Genomic DNA, 20,786 nt, shown 5'->3' with positions numbered 1-20,786 from the left:
TAAGGGCTCTGGTTCCCCCCCCCCCCCCCCCCAGCCCTCCCCGCCCCCATCGCTCCCTTGTCAGTTCGGCCTCTAAACTATTTTTCCTGGAATGTAAAGGATTCAGAGGGTGAAGCCAGGACCACAGGAATGTGTGACTCACGCTCCTCTTCCCTGCAGCTCCCTAGTACTCGTCCCTTCTTCGCTCACCCCTGGATGGCAAGAGGTCCTTGGTGAGAATAGGCTGGGAGTTTATGGACGGTCCCTAGTGGCAGCCCCCCCACTTTTGAGGATGACAGGCTAGGAATTTGTGGAAGGTCCCCCGATGCCAGGCTCCCTTTGGTGATTCGCTGCTGGGGCACCGGAGGATGGTCCTGGATGCCCGGCGTCCCCTGTCTCTTAACTTCAGGCCGGGCAGACACAGCATCTGGGATTCGTTTCTTTCCTGGAAGAGCGCTGCGAAATGTTTTAAGTGCAGAGCAGCCATTTCCGTCTCATGTCCTGGCGCTGAGGCAAGGCAGCCTTCGGGCTTTACTGTCATCGTCTCGTCTGTAGATGAGGACAGGGGGCGGCCGATCTCAGCTCTGCCCTGTCTGCGTGCCCCTCAGCGGGTTTCTGTAGGGTAAAGCACCCTGCCCTCGCCTGCCGAACAGAAGGGGGTGCCAGGGATAGTTATTTTTAATGAGGCTGGTTTGGTGAGGGGCTGGGGGGAACTTTTTCCTTTGCCCCTCTCTCTCTCTCTCTCTCCCTCCCCTCGTCCTCCCTTCATCGGTCTTGTGCACCACATGTGGCTCCCATGTGTGCTGCAGATTTACCTTCTCTGGGAACTATCCATCTTCAGAAACTCATCACCACCAGTGCAAGCAATTAAGAGCTTCGGCGGATAGTGCTGAGGATGGAGACTGACTTGGTGCCAGGGCGTAGATTCAGGGCCAGGAAACTGCACAACCCGAGGCAGGAGCCAGCTGGCATCTCACCCACTGCACTCCTGACCCCCCTCACCTTCCTTTGGACCTCACGCCGTTTCCAGTAACATTGTTCACCAGGCCAGTAATAGTAAGCCAGTAACCTGCTCACCAGGATGGTAATAAATAGTAAAACAACAAAGTTTAACATGGATTTTCTTACTCCAGCTTTTCCTTGCTATTTCTAGGAGATCAGCTGCCTCCCCCCCCCCCCGCCAACCCTTGTCTTGATTACATTATTTTCCTCACAGCGATGCCATCCGGGATCCTGGCAATGGGAGCTTCCTCTTAGCACAGTGCCGCAGCCGGATCCCAGCAATGTGAGCTTCCTTTCACCAGTGTTCTGCCTCAGAATCTGCGGATTAATCAGTATTGTTATTAATAGTTATTCGATATTGAAGTCCAGTAGCATTTAGATTGTTGTTGGCTGAGCATAGTTTTTCTAAACCCCCTTTCCTATGGAGAGAATGTATACTGGCGAGTAATCACTTTCAGCTGCCCTTACAGGAATTGTCAGGCTTGTGCACTTCACTTTCTCCCCACTTGGTGGTGCTAGGGCACCAGACCGTTTGTGGGAAACCGGAGCAGCTGTATAGCAGACCCCGGGACAGCACGCAGAAAAAAAGCTGCACTCAGTCTAGACCAGCGGCACCCTCCAGGTACCTCCTTTATACATCTTGAAAGAGGCCATGCCCTCAGCTTGCGTCTGCCTGAACCACCTGCTGTTCCTGTCCCTCCCTTGGGGGGTAGATACCTGCTGAGAGAGGGATGTGGGCACGGGATGCTCTAGTATGAAGCAGTGGTAGGAGGCTGCAGCGTGAGATCCCTTTACTGAGGGTGGAAGAAGCTTACCTACAGCCCCCTTGATGCCCTTGGGCTGCTATTGCTGAAGGTGTATGCATGAGGCTGGGGCAGAAAGTGCTTAGATGGAGGCTGCCTGTTTTCCTACTGTGTTTTAGACAGTCTTCACTCTCCCAGCGGTACTCTGGGTTACTGGCTGAACCATCTGACCCTGGGCTGGGTTTTCTCCCATGATGCTTTGCTCTACCACCATACCTTGGGCTCTCGTCTACAATGCCCAGGTAAGGCTCTTGCAGTTCACCGAAATAAAAAAAAAAATTGATATCCAGGATCACATATTCTACCCATTGTCCATTACAGTCCTGCCCTCTGACTTTAATTTTCCTTCCCTATTTCTCATCTACCTGGGTGTTTATCCCAGGCTTTCTTGAATTCTGTTACTGTTTTTGACCTCCACCACCTCTGTGGGAGGGTCATGCCACGCATCTACCATCCTTACTGTCAAACAACAACAACAAAATCCTAATGTTACTCCAGAATCTACCACACTTTGAACCTCATCGTGACCTCTTATTGTAGAATTTCTTTCTCTCTATAAAATGCTTGCTTCTTGTGCATCATTTATAGCTCTGAGACATTTGAATGTCTCTATGATATCTCCCCTCTCTCTCCTACAGGTGTGAGAACCCAGCAAAGGAACTCTGTGAGGGCTGGGAGGTTTTATACTGCTATGGAATTTTGTAAACTGAAAAACAAATTATTCAAACATAAGCCTGTACCCCCTAAGCAGCCTCAGGTTTGTGCTGACATACCCATCAGGTAATAATAATTTAAAAAATCAAATGTTGCTGAACTGTAATGTTGTTTAATTATAATCAAAGGTTATGCAACTGCATTTGTGTTTATATGAAAACATAAAAGGGCAGATTTAAAAGGGTTATGCTCGCCGAGCCTATTTTGCATAGGCCCAGCGACGCGCGCAAAGCCCGGAACGCGCATATGTACCACAGCTTTGTGAAAGGGGTGGGGGCAGGACCGAGGCCTCTGGCACAGCGGCCGTGCTGGGGGGATCGATGCCGAGGGAATGGAGCAGCCTCAGAGGGAACGGGGAAAGCCATTGGGGCTCCCCAAGGGCTCGGTGTGCGCAAGGCACACTAGTGTGCACCCCCTTGCATACGCCCCCGGATTTTATAACATGCGTGCGGCTGCGTGCACGTTATAAAATCGGGCGTACATTTGTGCACGCACAAATGTACCCTGCGCGTGTAGGTTTTAAAATCTAGCCCAAAATGTATATGTAAAAAAAAAAAATAAAAATCAAATGTTTGTACTGACATAGTTAGTTATAGAAAGGTATGGGCCATTTAGGTTTGTCTTGGCTTTTGAAGTGATTATGGAGATCAACAACTGTGTATCTGTGAAAGCATATTTGAAGAGCTTTTGTCGTAAAGAATGGCTTATTTTAAATCTTTGGTCTGGTTTGATTAGTGAGCGTTCTTATTTTTGTGTTGTATAAGTCTCACTTTAGCACCCGTGCCAATATCAGAAAAATAGATCCGAGCCTGTGAGAAAACCGTCCTTTCGTATCTTGTTTTTGCACATCCTGAAGCCATGTCAGAGAGCAGAGGAGCCTGGAGGTTGCACCCTGCCATGTGGCTGTTATTGTTTACTTACAGGCCGATACAGTACAGTGCGCTCCGATGGAGCGCACTGTTAACCGGCATTTGGACGCACGTTTTCGACGCACAAGCTTTACCCCTTATTCAGTAAGGGGTAATAGCGCGTCCAAAACGTGCGTCCAACCCCCCCCCCCCCCCGAACCTAATAGCGCAAGCAACATGCAAATGCATGTTGATGGCCCTATTAGTTATTCCCACGCGATTCAGTAAGTAAAATGTGCAGCCAAGCCGCACATTTTACTTTCAGAAATTAGCGCCTACCCAAAGGTAGGCGCTAATTTCTCTGGGCACCGGGAAAGTGTACAGCAAAACAGTAAAAACTGCTTTTCTGTGCACCCTCCGACTTAATATCATGGCGATATTAAGTCAGAGGTCCCAAAAGTTTAAAAAAGTAAAAAAAAAAAATTTGAAATAGGACCACAGCTCGTGGGTTGAAAACTGGACGCTCAATTTAGCCGGTGTCCGGTTTCCAAACCGTGGCTGTCAGCGGGCTCGAGAACCGACGTCGGCAAAATTGAGCATCGGCTGACAAACCCTCTGACAGCCGATGCTCCTGTCCGAAAAGAGGCACTAGGGACAAGCTAGTGTCCCTAGCGCCTCTTTTTACCACCGGGCCTAATTTAAATACATTTATTTATTGTATCGCACGCACAGGAGAGTGTCCTGTGCGTGCACTGGGAGAGCGGGCGCTTGCCCGCTCTCCCGCGTTTTTTACTGTATCGGCCTGTCAGAAAGGGATTACATGCCTTTATATTGTCCAAATAGTTTTTGCCATAAACTATGCCTCCTGGAAATTGTATTTCATAAGTCAATAGATGCTGCAAGTCTCCACTATACTAAGGAGGCTTTTGAGAACCTGAACAAGCTAAATTTGTCTGTCTGTCCCAAGCAGCATCAGGTATGATGCCTCTTATACCATAACAGATCATCACTCACAGCACTTGTTAACGTATTATAAAACACCTGTGAACAAAACAGTACATAATTCACACCTCTTATGCCCAAAGAAACATTAGTTTCTTCTATAAAACAACTGAGAATGCACCATTATGGCATGACATCGTATCAGACTGGAGACATCATGGTTGCGCCTCCATAATTTACTGTAAAGTGCCTACAAGTTGTATATTAATTTTAATTTGCGTATGTAAAATCTCTTTACCCAAACCTGTACTGAAAGGTTTCTAAGTGGCATACAATCTATCATCAACTAAAATTCTTATGAAAGCAAGAAGATGTGCCTAGAGTAGTGGTTCCCAACCCTGTTCTGGGGACCCCCCAGCCATTCGGGTTTTCAGGATATCCACCGTGAATATGCATGAGAGATCATTTGCATGCACTGCCTCCATAACATGCACATTTTTTTTTCTCGTGCATATTCACGGTGGATATCCTGAAAACCCGACTGGCTGGGGGCGGGGGGGGGGGGGGGGGCCAGGACAGGGTTGGGAACCACTGGCCTAGAGGATTATTCCCAGATCTCCAAGAAAAAATAGTGAAAGGAAATGTATTTATTTATTTATTTAACGCCTTTTTATACCGACTTTCGTAGGTGCATCACATCGGTTTACACAAAACAGGAAAAAAGAAACTGGAGGATTACATATAACAAATTTGAAACATTTTGAATGACGCGGGTAAAACAGAAATAACTAGGGTGAAGGGGAGATATAAGGGAGGGTTACATTTAACAGGTTAAAACTAGTATACACGGAACCTTGAAATTCATTTTAAGAGAAATAGAAAGGGGTAACTGAGGCTATTTACATATGCATTTCTTTGAGTAAACCTCCCTTTCCCATTTCTAAATCTTTTGTAACTAATTTTACAAGCGTCTTTTGTAGCTGGTTTAGGAAGCAGGCTTCCCACTTTTCTGCTTGGTAATGATTCATTACAATCAGAGTAGCAAGGCAGATGGGCACCTGTCAGGCCCAGCCAGACTGCCCAGTGTCTTTCCCGGGGCAGTGCCATAGATTTCAGTTCATCTCTGGTTTTCCCTGCATGTTTTTTTTTCACAGCTAGGGATGCTCTGCACATAAGCATCCAAATGCTAGAAGGTGACTGGTGATGTTATTCATTAAAGTCTCAATCAGTAATTAATTTCTAGCTACCTAGATTTTAGATAAAATCAAGGAAAATCACCTTAGATTTAAAGGCAGAGTCCATAAATCAATTGGATTGATGAACTAGTGTGTTGCTTTGATTGTATTATTACTAATGTATCATGTGGTTGTTTAAAAGCATTGTTTCCATTTTGATTTAAATATTCAGCACCTCTTGAGACGGTGTGGATATGCTACATCTGTGCAAATTTAGAAGGAAATGGAAGGATTTCTTGGATGATATCAAAGATCAGTGGGTATAGGATAATCTGCTTAGGCAATAGATGGGCCAACATTTTGGGGGGATCATGGAGACAAATCTATTGAGAGGCAGAGCCAGCTGTGGCAGTGCGTCTCTTTGGCTTTTCTAGATCACCACTAAGGGCCGCCAGAGAGGGAGGCAGCTGGAGCCAGCTAAAAAGGAATAGATATCAGTCCATCTCAGCCTGTTCTGCTGTGTTACTGTAATGTACCAGACTCTAGAGCCTGGACAAAGGTGAGGTGAGTGAGGCATCTGTCTTGGCCATAACAAAGAAGGGGAAATGGGGGGGTGGGGAGGGAAGAAATCCATGACAATCTGAACTAAAGATGGCCTTGGAAGTGCAGCAGTAAAAAAAAAAAAAATAAACAACAGCTCACATATGGGCCAATCAGCACTTTGACTGAAGCTGATGGAAGAGAACCGCACGCCAGCCAGGGCTGTCAGCTTATGAAAATGAGATTTTTACCTACAGCCTGCCAGATTTTTAATACAACCTAACTTTTTATGGACATACTTTTGTTCTGTTGCCATTTTGTACACAGCTGGACTTACTATGCCGAGATTCACTCCTCTCTGCACTGAGGGTTAGTTCCCAGCTCCCAGGAGGTGCGCCCCCCCTCCCAGAGAGCCTGAGCCCACAGCACTATGGCCGTGCCCTGTTGCTCCTGGCGTTCTTACTGGAATAGTCACAAAACATGAGAAATGCAACTAGGTAGCTCAAACCGAGATCACGTAACTAAAAAGAGACCGAATGTCCATTTATAGAAACCCCATGATTTTAAAGTTTATGGTGCAACCATTCGGGCCGATACAGTAAAAATCGTGAGAGAGCGGGCAAGCGCCCGCTCTCCTGTGCGCACAATACAGTAAATTTAATTTATTTAAATTGGGGTCCGCGGCAAAATGAGGCGCTAGGGACACGGGTTCGGCAACCGGACGCCAGCAAAATTGAGCGTCTTTGGGTAGGCGCTAATTTCCGAAAGTAAAATGTGCGGCTTGGCTGCACATTTTACTTTCTGTATTGCGTGGGAATACCTAATAGGGCCATCAACATGCATTTGCATGTTGTGGGCGCTATTAGGTTCGGGGGGGTTGGACGTGCGCTTTCGACGTGCTATTACCCCTTACTGAATAAGGGGTAAAGCTAGCACGTCGAAAACGCACGTCCAATCGCGGGTTAACAGTGTGCTCCGCTGGATACAGTACAGTGTGCTCCGCTGGAGCGCACTGTACTGTATCGGCCTGATTGTGAGCAATGGGTATCAGCAAGCCAGACACGTGGTACTTAACAACCACCTCCATCAGTCTTCTCAATCATGTACCCAGAAATTAACTGTTGATCAGTTCAATTATTTTTTTTTTTGGTTCTTTTTTGTTATTGCATATAAAATTCCAAAAGCTGTAAAATACACAGTTCTTTTTCAACCATAACTAGTACTGCATAACAAAAAAAAAGAACAAAAAAATTATTGAACCGATCAACAATCAATTTCTGGGTACATGACTGGGAAGGCTGACGGAGACGGTTGTCAAGTTTCATGTGTCCCACGTACTGATTCCCATTTCTCACATTGATTTCACCTTATTCTTACTAAAATGACATTATTTGTATAGCTATGTCTTTTTTCTTTTTTTTTTTTTTTACCGACTGTCAATAAATGTACAGACAGTTGGCAACCTTGACTTCAGCAATGTGGAGCTGACCCACATGAGTTGGCAGAAGAGCAAAGCCCTGCAGTGGGTGGCAGCTGTAAAGGAGCCAGGTCTGGTGTGTGGCTGATCAGGGCCCACCTTAAGACACAGGTAGTGGCCCAAGTAAAGTATAAACTAGTGGACTTCTCTTGCTTACAAGAACATACAATACCATTGTGATTTTCCAGGATCTTTTTAATCATATCAGCCAATGATTTTCCCGTGTGTGAATGTATAGGTACACATTTAAACAAACAAAAAAAACCTCTCCAGTGGTTCACCACTAATTTTATCCGCATAATGAATTGTGATAGCTGACTGGTCAGCATTCTTTATAACACATGCAGAATCAACACATATCAAAAAATTCTTTGCTGATTTCATTTACCGTACAAATGCCCATTTGAGGCCTATCAAATTCATAACCTCTCTGCGACATTTCAATAAATAGTTCTTCACATCCTATTGGCGTACGTCACCATTTTCCTGGGGGGGGGGGCACTGTCTCCAAATGTGTTTGATTTTTTGCACCCACCTTAGCAGGAATGGACTTCACTTGTAAGCCAGGAAATGTTGATTCTGATCTCAGTCTCTCAAATTTGCTGCTAGTGCTCTTTTTTTTAACATTTGCATTGTGGCAAAGAGAGCTTTCTCCTGGAGTTAAAAGGATTTATTCCAGTTGTTTGGTGGGCACGCTTTGCCATCCCTCATGTTTTAAAGCTAGAGTCCATGAATAGCCTCATCAATGGTACATAGCTATAGTAGTAGTCATCTTGCTGAGATTTGGTCTTCATGTTATACAATAAAGTCACTGCTTGAAGGTACTCAGCAACACATGGCGAGAGAAATGTATTCTGCCCCCCCCCCCCTTTGAAAATGCACAGCAAGGATTCATCACCAACATCACCACATTTTGCTGCTCCGTGAGATATGGTGATGCCTGTTTTCAATCGATGAATCCAGTGTCTTGCTAGGCAGACTTTGATACAGGAGTGGGACCCCCAGTGATGATGCACCTTCTGTCCATTGGATAAAATGGCCTGGTGGCTTACCCCTGCTTTGACAGGTGACCCCAGGGGAGCTGGCAGCAAAAGAACTCAGGTGCCAGCAGGTAAAAAGCTAGCTCCCATGTGGGCCTGGCGGCAGCTGTAGAGCCAACTGCTGTACGGGGCCAGCATAAGGGAAAAAAAAACCAAACCCAAAGTCGGCAGGTGCAGGGGCGTGCATGAGGAAGTACTGTTCAACCTGCTGCTGGAGCAGCCCGCTAGTTCACTAGAACCAATGAGACCCGGATGGGTGGAGAAGCAATCACACTGATGAGAATAATTTCTTCCCGCCCCCGTCCTAGCTTACTGGGAACCGAAGTCTAAATAACAGCCAAGAAGGAGCGGTAAGATTAAGTCTAGAGAAGGGAATGGGAAGGAGAGAGTATGGTGAGAGCAAAGGGGTCGGGCAATCTTGAAACTATACCCTAAGTGCAAAAATACCTTAATCTCAGTAGAGCCAGGTGCTAGGACAGGGATGGTGAATTCCAGTCCTCGAGTGCCACAAAGAGGCCAGGTTTTCAGGATATCCACAATGAATATGCATGGGATAGATTTGCATACAGTGGAGGCAGTGCAGGCAGATCTCTCTTATGCATATCCATTGTGGGTATCCTGAAAACCTGGGCTTTTTTTTTTTTTTTGCAGCACTCGAGGACTGGAGTTCGTCATCCCTGTACTAGAGTCTAGAAATATAAAACTTTGAGTGTTCGTTAATGTAGTGGGATCTCATGTATATTTTCCTTTATTTTTGGTCTTAAATTCATTTAGGTGGGGAGCATTTAACCTTCCCTTCTCTGTATTCTTTCTCACCTTCTTAAACTCCAAACAAGTTAGTATGCAGGCCACTTAAGGGCCCTATGTAATAAGCATTTTTCGTCTTTGATATATTTAGCCTGGAGTGGAGGAGCCTCTGTGCTTAGGCCCCCAGCCAGTTTGCTGTATTCTTGCCTACTGCATGGTGCCTGGCAGCCCTCTGCCTATGTCTGATGGGGATATTGCTTAGAGGTGATGTTCCCTGGTGGAAAAACTGAGTAACTTCTGAGAACCTTATTATATATATATATTTTATTTTTTTATTTTTTTTTGCTCGTCACCACAGGGGAAAAAAATGGTTTATTTTATTTATTTTACAGAATTTAGAAAGAAGTCAGTCTGAGCAGGAAAAGGTGGTGTCCTCTGGCCCGTGTCCAGGCTAAAATGACAGGCTGTGGACCAAACTCGATTTATTTTCCGAACAAGAGTGTGTCAGGGTTCCGAGGCCTTTTCAGTGACCTCTTCGTTCCCTAATTATTCCACTCGCACCCCGAGACGCCATCATTCTCTCTATATTGTTCCTGCAGCTGAACAACAGGGAACCAAAGCCATCGGCAGGGGTGATCCTGAGTAGCCTGGGAAACCGAGTCCTGTGTAAAAGCGGCAGTTTGAAAAACATGATCGTCCTTGCCAGTTTCTTAATTATAACTTCAATTAGCAAAAATAAATAAATAAAGAGCTAGAGTGTGTTTGCATGAACTTATCCTGCCCGAATTCTGTGCTGCTTTTCCTCGCCCCGTCAGACCCCCCCCCCCCCTCCTCCCTGCTGTTTCCCTGCCGGTCTCCTCTCTACCCTGCCACCTCCACCTACCAGTTCTGCGCCCCCCCCCCCCCCCCCGATCAACTCGGGAAGGGTAGGAATTGCCCTGTATCTTCATTCGGGTCGGAACGATTCCTATAACTCTCCAGTCAGACCCCCCCCCCCCCTTAGAAAGAGACGGAGTATCACCTGTTTCATGCCAATGCGCAAGCTTTGACCTCAGCAGGCCCAGAGGCTGGCACGCTGCTAGTTTGCAGGAAGCCCGAAATTCACAGGTTGCCTGTAATAGCGCTGTCACGACGGCAAGATGGGGGGAGCTGAACTTTTAACCCATCAGATGCAGAGGCTCCTCGTCCTTCAGTTCCTCACCAACCACGCTCAGGCCCCGAACAATTCAAAGCACATCTCTCTCTCCCAGAAGCTGCTGCTTCTGAAAATAAAGAGACGGGTGGTGAATCGCTTTGGTTTTCCCCAGTCCTAAGCGTGTTTGTGGGGAGTTTGGGAGCGCCCCAGAAACCACAGTATACTTGGGAGGAGGAATGCTCTTCCCGCTGGGGGGGGGGGGGGGGTGAAGGATCTGCCACCATCCGCCAGCCTGGACTTAATTGAATGCAGGTGGCAAAGTGCTGAAACACACAGCTTTATTTTAGGAAAAGAGGGGCAAGGTCGCTCTCCCACATCCAGAAGAGAGGAGGAGCCCACCCTGATGTGAGTGTGCTTATTATAAACACAAGTAAGGCATGGAGACCACAGCTCGACAGAAAGAAACCCGCAGTATGATCTAATAGTTTAATGCTAAGGCAAGGCCTTCTGCAGATCTCACACCTGTTTTGAGGTCGCTTTGTCCATTTTTTTTTCATTCCCATGCAGTGAGAGCTGCTGCTGTGTGCTCAGCGCTTTCTTTCCATTTGCAGGAAAGAAAAAAAATGACTTCAAATTTCCTGCTAGCAGAGGAGGAGGATTCGTTTGCTCCACCGTCCCTTGTATAAATCGTGCAGTCCTCGTTTAAAACTTTGGGAAGGGAAAGGTGGTCAAACCGAGCGCCCCCTTGCCCCTTCCGTTGACAGAAAAGAGCTGGGAAAAGGAGAGACCACTCTTTGGTGGGCTCAGATCCCGTGAGTTCCGGTCTCTTTGGAGTTGCACCTTTTTGGTTGGGAGGGAGGTTCCCTTTCCACCCAGGAGCCGATCATGGAAAGGAGCGTCAGACTCTGCTTCCCTCTCCCCGAGGTGCATAAAAGAGGACTGTGCGGCTTTCGCAGCTGTAATGGCCCCCCCCCTCCCCACGGAAGGCGCCGCCACGGCCCGGGGATGGCGGGAAGTCCCGCCCGCCGGAGCTTTCAGCACCATTGCGGTGGACAGTTCCCTGGTGTGTTTCACCTGCCTTCCTCGCGCTGGCTGGGAGAGCGCGCGCACCGGGGCAGGCCTCGATCCCGCTCCGGGGTAAAAGAAAGACCGGGTCTGCCTTTCCCTGATGGACTTTCGGCCGGGCGGTTCTGCCTCCCCAGAGAGCTGCATCCCGAGGAGCATAATGGGTCCCCAGCCCTAAAACCTGAAGGGAGGGTGTAGTTCAGCATTTAATCCATTTTGCAAACAAACTGAAAGATATTTGGGGGGGATTGCTAATATACCCTTCTCTCCCTGACTGGCCCACCCTCCAAACACACACACACACACACAGACACACACATCCCTTAGATTGTCCTCCTATAGATACAGCTTCACACAGACACACACACACACATCATCATAGATACACATATACATTTCCTGACAAACTTGCTTCCTAACATACACCTTTCTTCTTCTCTCATCTAAAGGACTTAATTCAAGGGGCTTGTCAAACAATCCATATTTTCATTATATGTTGTGGGGGGGGGGGGGGGTTGGAAGGGCAGACTTGGAGTAAAATTACCTGAAAGGCCCCTTCTCTGACTTTGCACATTACCCTTACACCACCTCCACTGACTCTGAACACCATCCAACCTTCTCCACCTGCAACCCCCCACCCTCTTAGCCACTGCCAAAGGCATCCATCTTCCTTCCTCTCCTACACACAGGGCTGGGCTTTTGGGGTGTGTGACCTGCGCAGCCACACTGGGCACCATGCTTAAGGGGATGCCACCCTTCCATACGATGTCTGCAAGCAGGAGACTCGGGAACACTGTGCAGGAGGAAGGAGGCTTCTGTCTGTGGTGATAGGTGAAAGATCAGCCTGTAGGGAGGAGGAGAGGTGTGGAAAAAGAGGGGGGATACTGCTGGGCAGAAAAGAAGTGATAGAGAGAAGAGCATGCTAGAGGGAGAGGGAGGGGGGTGCTGGATACTGTGGGCAGGCGGAAAGAGGGCAGGACAAAGGAAATACTGGTGCTGGGCAGAGGGTAAGGGAATTGTGGGAAGGGAAAAGATGGATATATTGTGCTGAAACCCACTGCCAAAGGAGGGAGTGCTGTGCCAGAGCTGCTGCCGAGGGGGTGGGGTGCCAATTTCATTTTTCACACAGGGTGCCACTATCATAGAGCTAGTTCTGCCTCCACAACAACTCTCACCCACCTTCTCCATCTATAACCACCACCCTGCCCAGTAACATCCACAGCCCCTGACACAAGCCATCCTCCACTTTTCACATCTCAAGGCCTTGCACACTCTTCCTCCCCATTCTCCCACTTTCCCTCTCTCCCTACACACATATACACTCTCTCCCCTTCATTTCCCCTCCCTTCCCCTGAGAGGCTTTCACTCCAGTGTCACTTATACTGTCTTTGTACTTAGCACCAGCACCAGAGCCACTGATAAAAATATATACTTTATTCTTCTAGTAAAATTCCGGAGAAGTGATTTTATGTGAAGTACTTCTGTCAAAAACAAACACAAAACACTTTGCTGAAAGCTATGGTAGGTTTGTCTAACTGAAGCTCATGGGTTTTGTTCGGACTCTGTTCAGGTATCGCATAATAGAATTATAATAAATATTGGTTATTTACAACAAGAGAAGTTACATCAGCATTTCAGTGCACTATATTTACAAAACTAAAACAAAAATTACAACTTTAGAACTGAGAGAATACTGCTACAAAAATATTTGGTAACTTTTTTAGCAAAGTCCAAGAAGAAAGCAAATATATTTGGTAGTAAAGTAGACTCCATGTGTCTCTGGCAGTGTGTTTGTGTGAATATTTAAAGCAGGATGTGGAGAGGGGATGTGTAACAGTGAATGTGTATGCCTATGGCATGGTATGGAGGGATCATGGTATATCTGCATAGGAGAATGTATTTTTTTTTCATATGGGGTTTGATGTCCTTCTGATTTACTCATGAATTTTAATAGTTTAAACGTGTCAAGTACAATCACTATGTATACACAGACACATGATGTTGAAAGTGAATCTGAAAACTTTCATTCACTTGGATGGCTCTGTGCTCTGCTCCTGGCTGCTAACAGACAAGAGTCCATCACGGTCCTCTCTGATAATCCCAGTTCAATCCTTGGCCAGTTCCTCACTCATTGTGTGCCAAGCCTTGTTCCCATTATCCCTGCCTCTTCATGTCTCTGTTATAATTGGTGGTTTCCTGGAAACAGAAAGATTGATGTCTTTTCGTGCTCCTCCTCAGAGTCAGCTCTGAAGGTATTTCCAATGAAGTGATTAGGATGAGGTTCTTGGGTCTGAAGAAGCTCGATGTATGTACCTTGCCAGGCACTTCCAAGCGTGATACTCATGTGCTGGTCCTTTGACATTGCCAGCCCACAGAGCAGGAATCCCAGTGCCTGTTGTCTCCAGCCCTCTGCCCTCACAAGCACTCATGCAACACTTGTGTGTTGGTGCAGTTCAAGCAGCTGACATGGCAGCACCAGTGGAAGGTGCAGTTGCATCTCTCGGTGACCTGCTCTGACCGGGTCCTGTACCCTCGCCCACAGCAGAGCAGCTCACAGCCATCCAAGGCCATAGAGGAGCTGTTACAAGTACGCCCTGTGGTGCCCATGATGCCTGTCTTACCACTGTACGTACAGAAGTTTGGGGACTTCTCAAAGTAGACCAGGTCCTGGAGGGAGGGAGGCTTGTGCGCTGGGTTCTCCGGCTCCAAGTGGTACATGTCAGCTCTGGATGCCCGATTGCTGCCTTTGTTGCCATAAATGACCCTGGAGGCTCCGTCAAAGCGATCCTTCAAGAAGTCCCCCACTGATCGGAGGGTGGGGAGTCGCATCCAGCAGGTCTTCACCGTGCAGGAGCCGGACATGCCATGGCACTTACACTCCTGCCGCATCTCTGAGAACACTGTCTGAAAGAAGAAGGATGAAACCCCATTAGTAAGTCACAGGATGTGTGGAGTCCAGGAGATGGGGAGATAGTACAAGTGTAATGTGCTGCTAGTAGGTGTGAGCTTCTCTCACTAGGAGGGGAGATTCAGCAGTGTGAACTTCCTCGGGGCAGTTGTAGTGTGAGATAATGATATTATAATTGCTGACTGAGCAAATATACTCAGTTCTGAATATTTCTCTGTCTGGATACAGTGTTTTGTTTGATTACCATAGCATTAAGTAACATATTGGCAAAGAGCAAATATTAAGAATTAATAGCAGGTTTTCTATAAAAGTTGGTGTCTTCTCTCCAAAATTCCTTGTCCCTCACATTTGGAAAGCAGAAGCTTTGACCACCTCCCTTCCCCCTACCCCATCGCCTTCCAATTAATTCATTTTATTGCAATTAAAAAATTGTAACCATTTCCTCACAGACATGTCTGCAGATAGCAGGGCCCTTAAGAGTCTGGCCAGATTAGCCTGCTGTGATTCATCTGTAGAGGACTGTAAAATAAATTAATTGCATCTCCACATGGGAAAAAGAACACCCTTCCAACCAACCACCTCCCAAAGCCATTACTCATCTCTCTCTACTTCTCTTTAGATTTTACACTGATGCACTCTTTCTCCGTCTCTTGCTCCCTCTCACCCTCCTTGCCATGCACATTTTCCTTCTCTCCTTCTCTCCCCCTCACCATCTCCTTCCATCTCTCTTCTTCTTCATCATCTTTCTTCCTCGCTGTCTCCTTCCATTTATTTCTCTTCCCTCTCGCTCGTTCTCTTTTTCTCTAGGACCAGTGGATCCCAGATATGTCCTGAGGGATCCTCACTAGGTTGGGTTTCAAGAGCTTGACAATGAATATGAATGAGGTGAATTTGCATGTACTGCCTCTATTATATGCAAAGGTTTCTCATGCATATTTGTTGTAGATATCTTTGAGAATCTGATAGTGTGGGTGTACCTGAGGACAGGTTTGGGGGACCACTAATCTAGATTCTTCAATACTGGCCAGTGAGCCTTTTCTTGGGTCTCCTCTATGACTTATTCAGTAGACGTATTGCACAGAGATGGAAAAGTGTTTGGTAGGGGCTTACCAGTCTCCCTGCTTCATTGTTATGAAGGTTCATCAGGAACTTCAGGTCTCTTCCCCGTTCGCTGGAATCCACAAACTCACGACCAAAAACCTTCCCAAAATCAATGTTGTCACTGCAACCTCCCCAGTGCCAGTCTGGACCCCCGGGACCCCTCCTCCTATAGTCGCACGTGCAAGACTCGATGGACCCCTCGGAGCAGGACCTGGCCACTGAGTGTGTGACCCCAGCACTGGTCAAGGCGAAGATGAAGGCAGTTTCCCTGCAGCCTGCAGGAGAGAAGGGACACTTTACCTGGTGCCGACCAGAGAAACAATCTCCCTCCAGTTACAGTTACACCTGCAGCATGAAACCAGAGTACCAATAATTGTGCCATTTTTATTGTGACCGAAAAAACCCTGAAAAATGAAAAGCCTAAGTCATTTTTAGCCTACTTTCAGAAATAAAAGGTTGTTGAAATTGCTATGTATGTATGTATCCCTAATAACTTTCTTGGTTGGTGTACACATTAAAATTTCAGACAAAATAAGGAGGGAAATGGGAACTCTGATATAGGTGTTGGGGGGGGGGGGGGGGGGGAACGGGACAGGACGGAGTATCCAGATCCATGCATATACACGTTCAGTGTCCATGCGCATACATTTGTCTGAAAAATAGGCTCCTTTTAGTTCTGTCTGGAACTTCTTGTTTAATTTATTAGCCCTCTCACCACTGAAAGTAAGCTAACCCAGCCAGCCCTTCAAACAAACACTTTCCTTCTGTCAATTAATAATCCCAATACCTGGAAAACAGGAAGAGGCATTAAGGTGGATCATAATGAAGAGCCAGGACTGAACATTCTGGTTGACCCAAGTGCTTCAGGCAACAGAACATAGGGAGGATAATTTTATAATAGCCCACGCAAGGCTAAACTTGTGGGTACTTTGTATAGGGGCTATAGCTTGAATTTTCAAAGAGGACTTATACACATAGGTCCACTTTGAAAATTCATGGATTGTCCCTGCAAGCACATACACATAGGCACAGAGTTACTCTGTCTCCTGAGCAGGTGTAACTTTCTACATGTACATTTACATGAAGACTTTTGAAAATCGAAAGCATGCATATAAATGCTTTCCTCTCCCCAACTCTGCCCCCTTCCTCCGAACACCTCTCAATACTACAGGTAAAAGAACACATAGAATGGGTTTTGATGTACTGTACACTCACATCCTCTGAATTGATTTTCAAAGTACCACTTACTCCCATAAAACAGGGTGTTTGCATTAAGTCGTTTTGGAACTGAAGCCTTACTTGCCTACAAATTCTCTATTACATCCAACAAATCCAGATTTCCAATTTAAAAATTCTCCTTCCTACAGTTGTATCTTTTTTTGCATTTTGATTGATACTAGAATGGCCTCTGGGTGCACACCCTGTCTGGTCAGGGGTTCTCAGGATGCCTGACTCAAAGCCATCCTCCCTTAAATGATTTCTAGAGAGCTGCCAGTGTACAGAATGAAATTAATCACAATTTACAGCAGAACTTGCATCTTTTAGAGCCCAAGGAGGTACAGTGACTGTCTTAAAGACACAAAGTGTGAAGGAGACAACTAGTTTGTACAAGCATTCATCAGTTACATAATTACAGAGTTGGTTGGGTTGAAATACAGACAGAGGTCTACTGAGTCCAGCCTTTTTCTGATTGCCTAACAGCTCTGTTTATGTATCCTGGTGAGACCTCATTTGAGTATGTGCAAAATTCTGGAGACCGCACCTTCAAAAGGATATAAGCAGGATGGAGTCAGACCAGTGGAAAGCTACTAAAATGATCTATGGTCTTCATTAAAAACACATGGGGACAGGCTTCAAGATCTAATATATCCTGGAGGAAACGAGGGAAAGAGGAGATATGATAGAGATATTTAGCTACCTCTGAGGAATAAATGCACAAGAAGCAAGCCTCTTTCGGTGGAAAGGAGGCTCTAGAATGAGAAGACATGGGATGAGAGTGATTATTCAGAAGTAATCTAAGAAAATATTTATTTATAGAAAGGATCAGAATTCAAGAAAACATGGGACAAATATAGGGAATATGAGAGAGAGAGGAAGAGTCTATAAAGTTGAGCAGGAGATGAGGATGGGCAAACTGGATGGACTGTATGGTCTTTATCTGCAGTCTTATTTCTATGTTTCTATGATCATCCAAGGAAGCGTGAAAAAAAAACCCACTTTGAATGTGAAGACTAATTCTGCAACAATAAAAAAAAATTCCTCCCCAGACCCAAATATGGGTATTGGCTCAGAACTGCTGGATTAGAAATTACTCTTAACATTGTGCCCACTAATAACTTTTTCCTCTGTGAACTTGTCCAATTTACTTTTGAACGGCTTTGGTGTTGCAGCTATAACTACTTTTGCTGGCAAAATATTCCATAAATTCATCACTGCTTGGGTAAAAAAAACCCCCAAACAAACAACACCTCCCAGTGAAGGTGGTGAAATCTTTTACCTCCCAGGTCAGAGTGTCTGGGCAAGCAAGGGTAACTTGGCACCAATTGTGGTGGTGACTTTTGCAGGACAGAGGGGAAGGATCATGGGAGGAGTCAAGCAAATGGAGACTAGCCAGCAAGTAGGGGCATAAAAAGGAGCAAACCAGGTGACTCACCATCCTTTTCTCTTTTCCTGCTCCCACTCACCCACCCTCTTAACAATGCGGTTAAGGAATTTATTGGAAGAGGTGATGCATAAAAGGTTGGCACAGACGGGGGGGCAGGCACCTGTGTCAGCGAATGCAAGGAAAGGAGGGAATTAGCAAGGCGTGAATTGGGCATTGCCCGGCCTTCTGGCTAGAAAATGATAGAGGTGGGGCATGGACTGGATCAGGATGGACATGCCAGCTGCTACTTTGGTCTGGCTGGTACGAGATGGCAGGCTGAGGGCAGCAACAGGTGAGGAGCCACCACAGGTTGAGGGATAGGGACTGTATTGGACCCATAATGCCACGTGTGGAAACATGTAAGAAAGTTGTGACCCTGTTGTACCAATAAATAAAGTGTGCTCTTGTGATTTGTGTAGTGGGTTTTGTGGATGAAGGGAGGAGTGAAAGAGGGAACTCATGACTTCCTACGTTAAAGGATGCCTTCTTGTTTAGTTAGCATCAAAGACTGACCTCTGTTGACTATCTTTCCGAAGACATTGGGGCCCTGAGTGATGGGGCAGTTCCACCTGCGGTTCCGGAACTGCCATTTGCACTCCTTGATGGCGCTTTGCAGGCCACTGCTGATGCTGTGCAGGATTCCTGGATTTTGACGAATCAGTTTCCTCTGCTTCCGGCTCAGCAGTTGCAGGCTGGGGTCCAAAACCAGCTGCACATTCTTGGAGTCCATTAATAAGTTTGTGGAGGTGGCGACATTCACAATCCCCCTAAACAGAGTATGAAAAGGAGATTCAGTGTGATTTGATTGCAGTATCTGTAAAGTGACTATACTAGCATGGATTTTGTTGTCTAATCAGCAAAAAAATAAATCTTTTTTTTCTGTCTTATGATATTATTTTTTCCTATTAAGTAGGCTAAGTATGGATATATTTTGCACTGTCGCGTGGACATGCAGGAGCTTGTACAGAATAGTATAAATTTAGTTGCAGAATTCCATGCACCTTATCGCAGAACCTGTTTTTGCTAGATCAGGGCTTCCCAAACCTGTCCTGGTGATGCCACAGCCTTTTTATAGATATCTACAATGAATATGCATGAGATAAATTTGCATATAGCAAGTTTCCAATGTATACAAATTTTTCATGTGCATATTTGTGATGAGTATCCTGAAACTCCAAGAGGCTGCAGGGTCACCAACTATCCTAAATTGTAGGAGGGACAGAGCAGAGTCTTGTATTGTATAATTCCAAGACCTAGGCTTCCTTTACCTTCCTACAATAGTTAACTGAGGCCAACCCTGAGACTTGGGTTTAGCTATGGAAGATAAGTATGGCAGAGCATTAAGCAATAGTGACCAATAGGAAGGCCATTCAGTGGCATTTAATGTCCACCAGAAAGAGAGAGCAGAGGACTGTGGTCAAAACTTTATCAGAAGGTAGTATTACCAGCCACAAGATAAAATGTTAAAAAATAAACTTAAGAGAGTTCAAACTTCTCATGTGCTCAAATTCCTTTACTGGTGGATAAAATCCCAGTAATAGGCAATGGACCTTATTCAATAAAGATTGCTTTCCATAGATACAGAATGGGAAAAAAGCCCCCCTCCCTTTTTTTTTTTTTTTAAATAAAGTCCTGTGATGACATGGCTCATCTCCTAATTGAACATTGCTATCCCTTTTATAATTCAGCAACAAAGACGGCTGCAGAATATCCTTAGGGGTCAGAGAGGGACTAGGATTTAGGATTTGGAATTCCTTAAACTAGACGGAAGGCTATTACATATCTCTGAAACAAAACATATTTTTCTAAATGCATTTTTATTGGAAGAAAATGTAGCAATTAAAAAAAAAAGTCTTTCCTTTAAGAGTTATAAAATGAAAAAAAAAACAAACTGAGTCAATGCATGTGGACCAGCTAAAATAGTTGTGAGTAAAACATATAAAACCCACTTCTCTAATTACAGGACAATAAGGACATCACAGAAGGACCCCCCCCCCCCCCCATGCGTCAAACCCAAACAAGGCTACTGGCAGAAAGACAATCATTAAAGCAGTGAATTGAAAAAAAAAATAATAATAATAACAGCCAATTTCTGTGTAGAGGAAAGAATATATCACCCTGGGGTCGGTCTACCCCCGGGGGATATTATGTAAATTTTAGGTCACTGTGGGTGAAAGAGGGAACAGTTACGTAGCCAGAATGAAAGTCGAAAAGCCTGAAGCAAATGAAACACGGGCACCGTGGTGCAGAAAGAAGATGTCATTTCTGCCTATACCGGAGCGATGTGCAGAGCTCCCTGCACTGGCAGGAGGGGGTTGTGGCGCATGGGAGATGCCGGGTGCTGGATGGTAGGTGGGATCTTGATGCTCATCTGCCGGGCATTGGTGGAGAACCAGTGATGAAAGAAAACAAAAAAAAGCTGAACTTGGAAAAGGAGGGATAGCCTACAAGAGTCAGGCGTGGAGGGCTGGCAGCCGGGATGCCGCCCTGGCAGGTAGCGAAACCGGGCAGGTGGGTGTCCACGGGTTCTAGGGCTCTGCTCCGATTTACTTCGCTGCCGCGTTCTTAAGCTCGGAGACTTCGCCTGGAGAGGCAGAGCCGCAAGGTAGAGATAATCTCCTGCTTCCCCACCGTAACCCAGATCAGCCAGCAAGCTGATCCTTCCC

At 46.0% G+C, this 20,786-nt stretch overlaps 1 protein-coding gene and 1 long non-coding RNA gene across 6 annotated transcripts in view; one reads left to right on the top strand and one right to left on the bottom strand.

The window, feature by feature from the left end:
• The first annotated feature begins 189 nt into the window (after positions 1-189).
• Positions 190-15,646, top strand: LOC115087442. 3 transcript variants are annotated; one of them, XR_003855522.1, is made up of 3 exons: positions 190-212; positions 2,423-2,564; positions 9,660-10,089. It is a non-coding gene; the product is annotated as an uncharacterized LOC115087442 (long non-coding RNA). The 3 variants fall into 3 exon arrangements; XR_003855521.1 differs by lacking the exons at positions 190-212; positions 9,660-10,089 and adding exons at positions 503-2,026; positions 15,513-15,646; XR_003855520.1 differs by lacking the exon at positions 190-212 and adding an exon at positions 503-2,026.
• Positions 12,887-20,786, bottom strand: part of WNT1 (Wnt family member 1) — a 20,404-nt gene continuing 12,504 nt past the window's right edge. For all 3 annotated transcript variants that reach the window (XM_029594646.1, XM_029594647.1, XM_029594645.1), the window contains 3 exons: positions 18,634-18,887; positions 15,486-15,751; positions 12,887-14,371 (listed from right to left, as the gene is read on the bottom strand). In XM_029594646.1, the coding sequence (XP_029450506.1) occupies positions 13,883-14,371; positions 15,486-15,751; positions 18,634-18,850 (972 nt within the window). In that variant the 5' untranslated portion in view covers positions 18,851-18,887 and the 3' untranslated portion in view covers positions 12,887-13,882. The remainder of the gene's footprint in view (positions 14,372-15,485; positions 15,752-18,633; positions 18,888-20,786) is intronic.

This window comes from Rhinatrema bivittatum, chromosome 3, assembly GCF_901001135.1.
Source record: "Rhinatrema bivittatum chromosome 3, aRhiBiv1.1, whole genome shotgun sequence".
Classification (NCBI taxonomy): domain Eukaryota; kingdom Metazoa; phylum Chordata; class Amphibia; order Gymnophiona; family Rhinatrematidae; genus Rhinatrema; species Rhinatrema bivittatum.
Note: the sequence above shows the minus strand (reverse complement) of the source record. Positions and strands in the feature narration are given on the sequence as shown.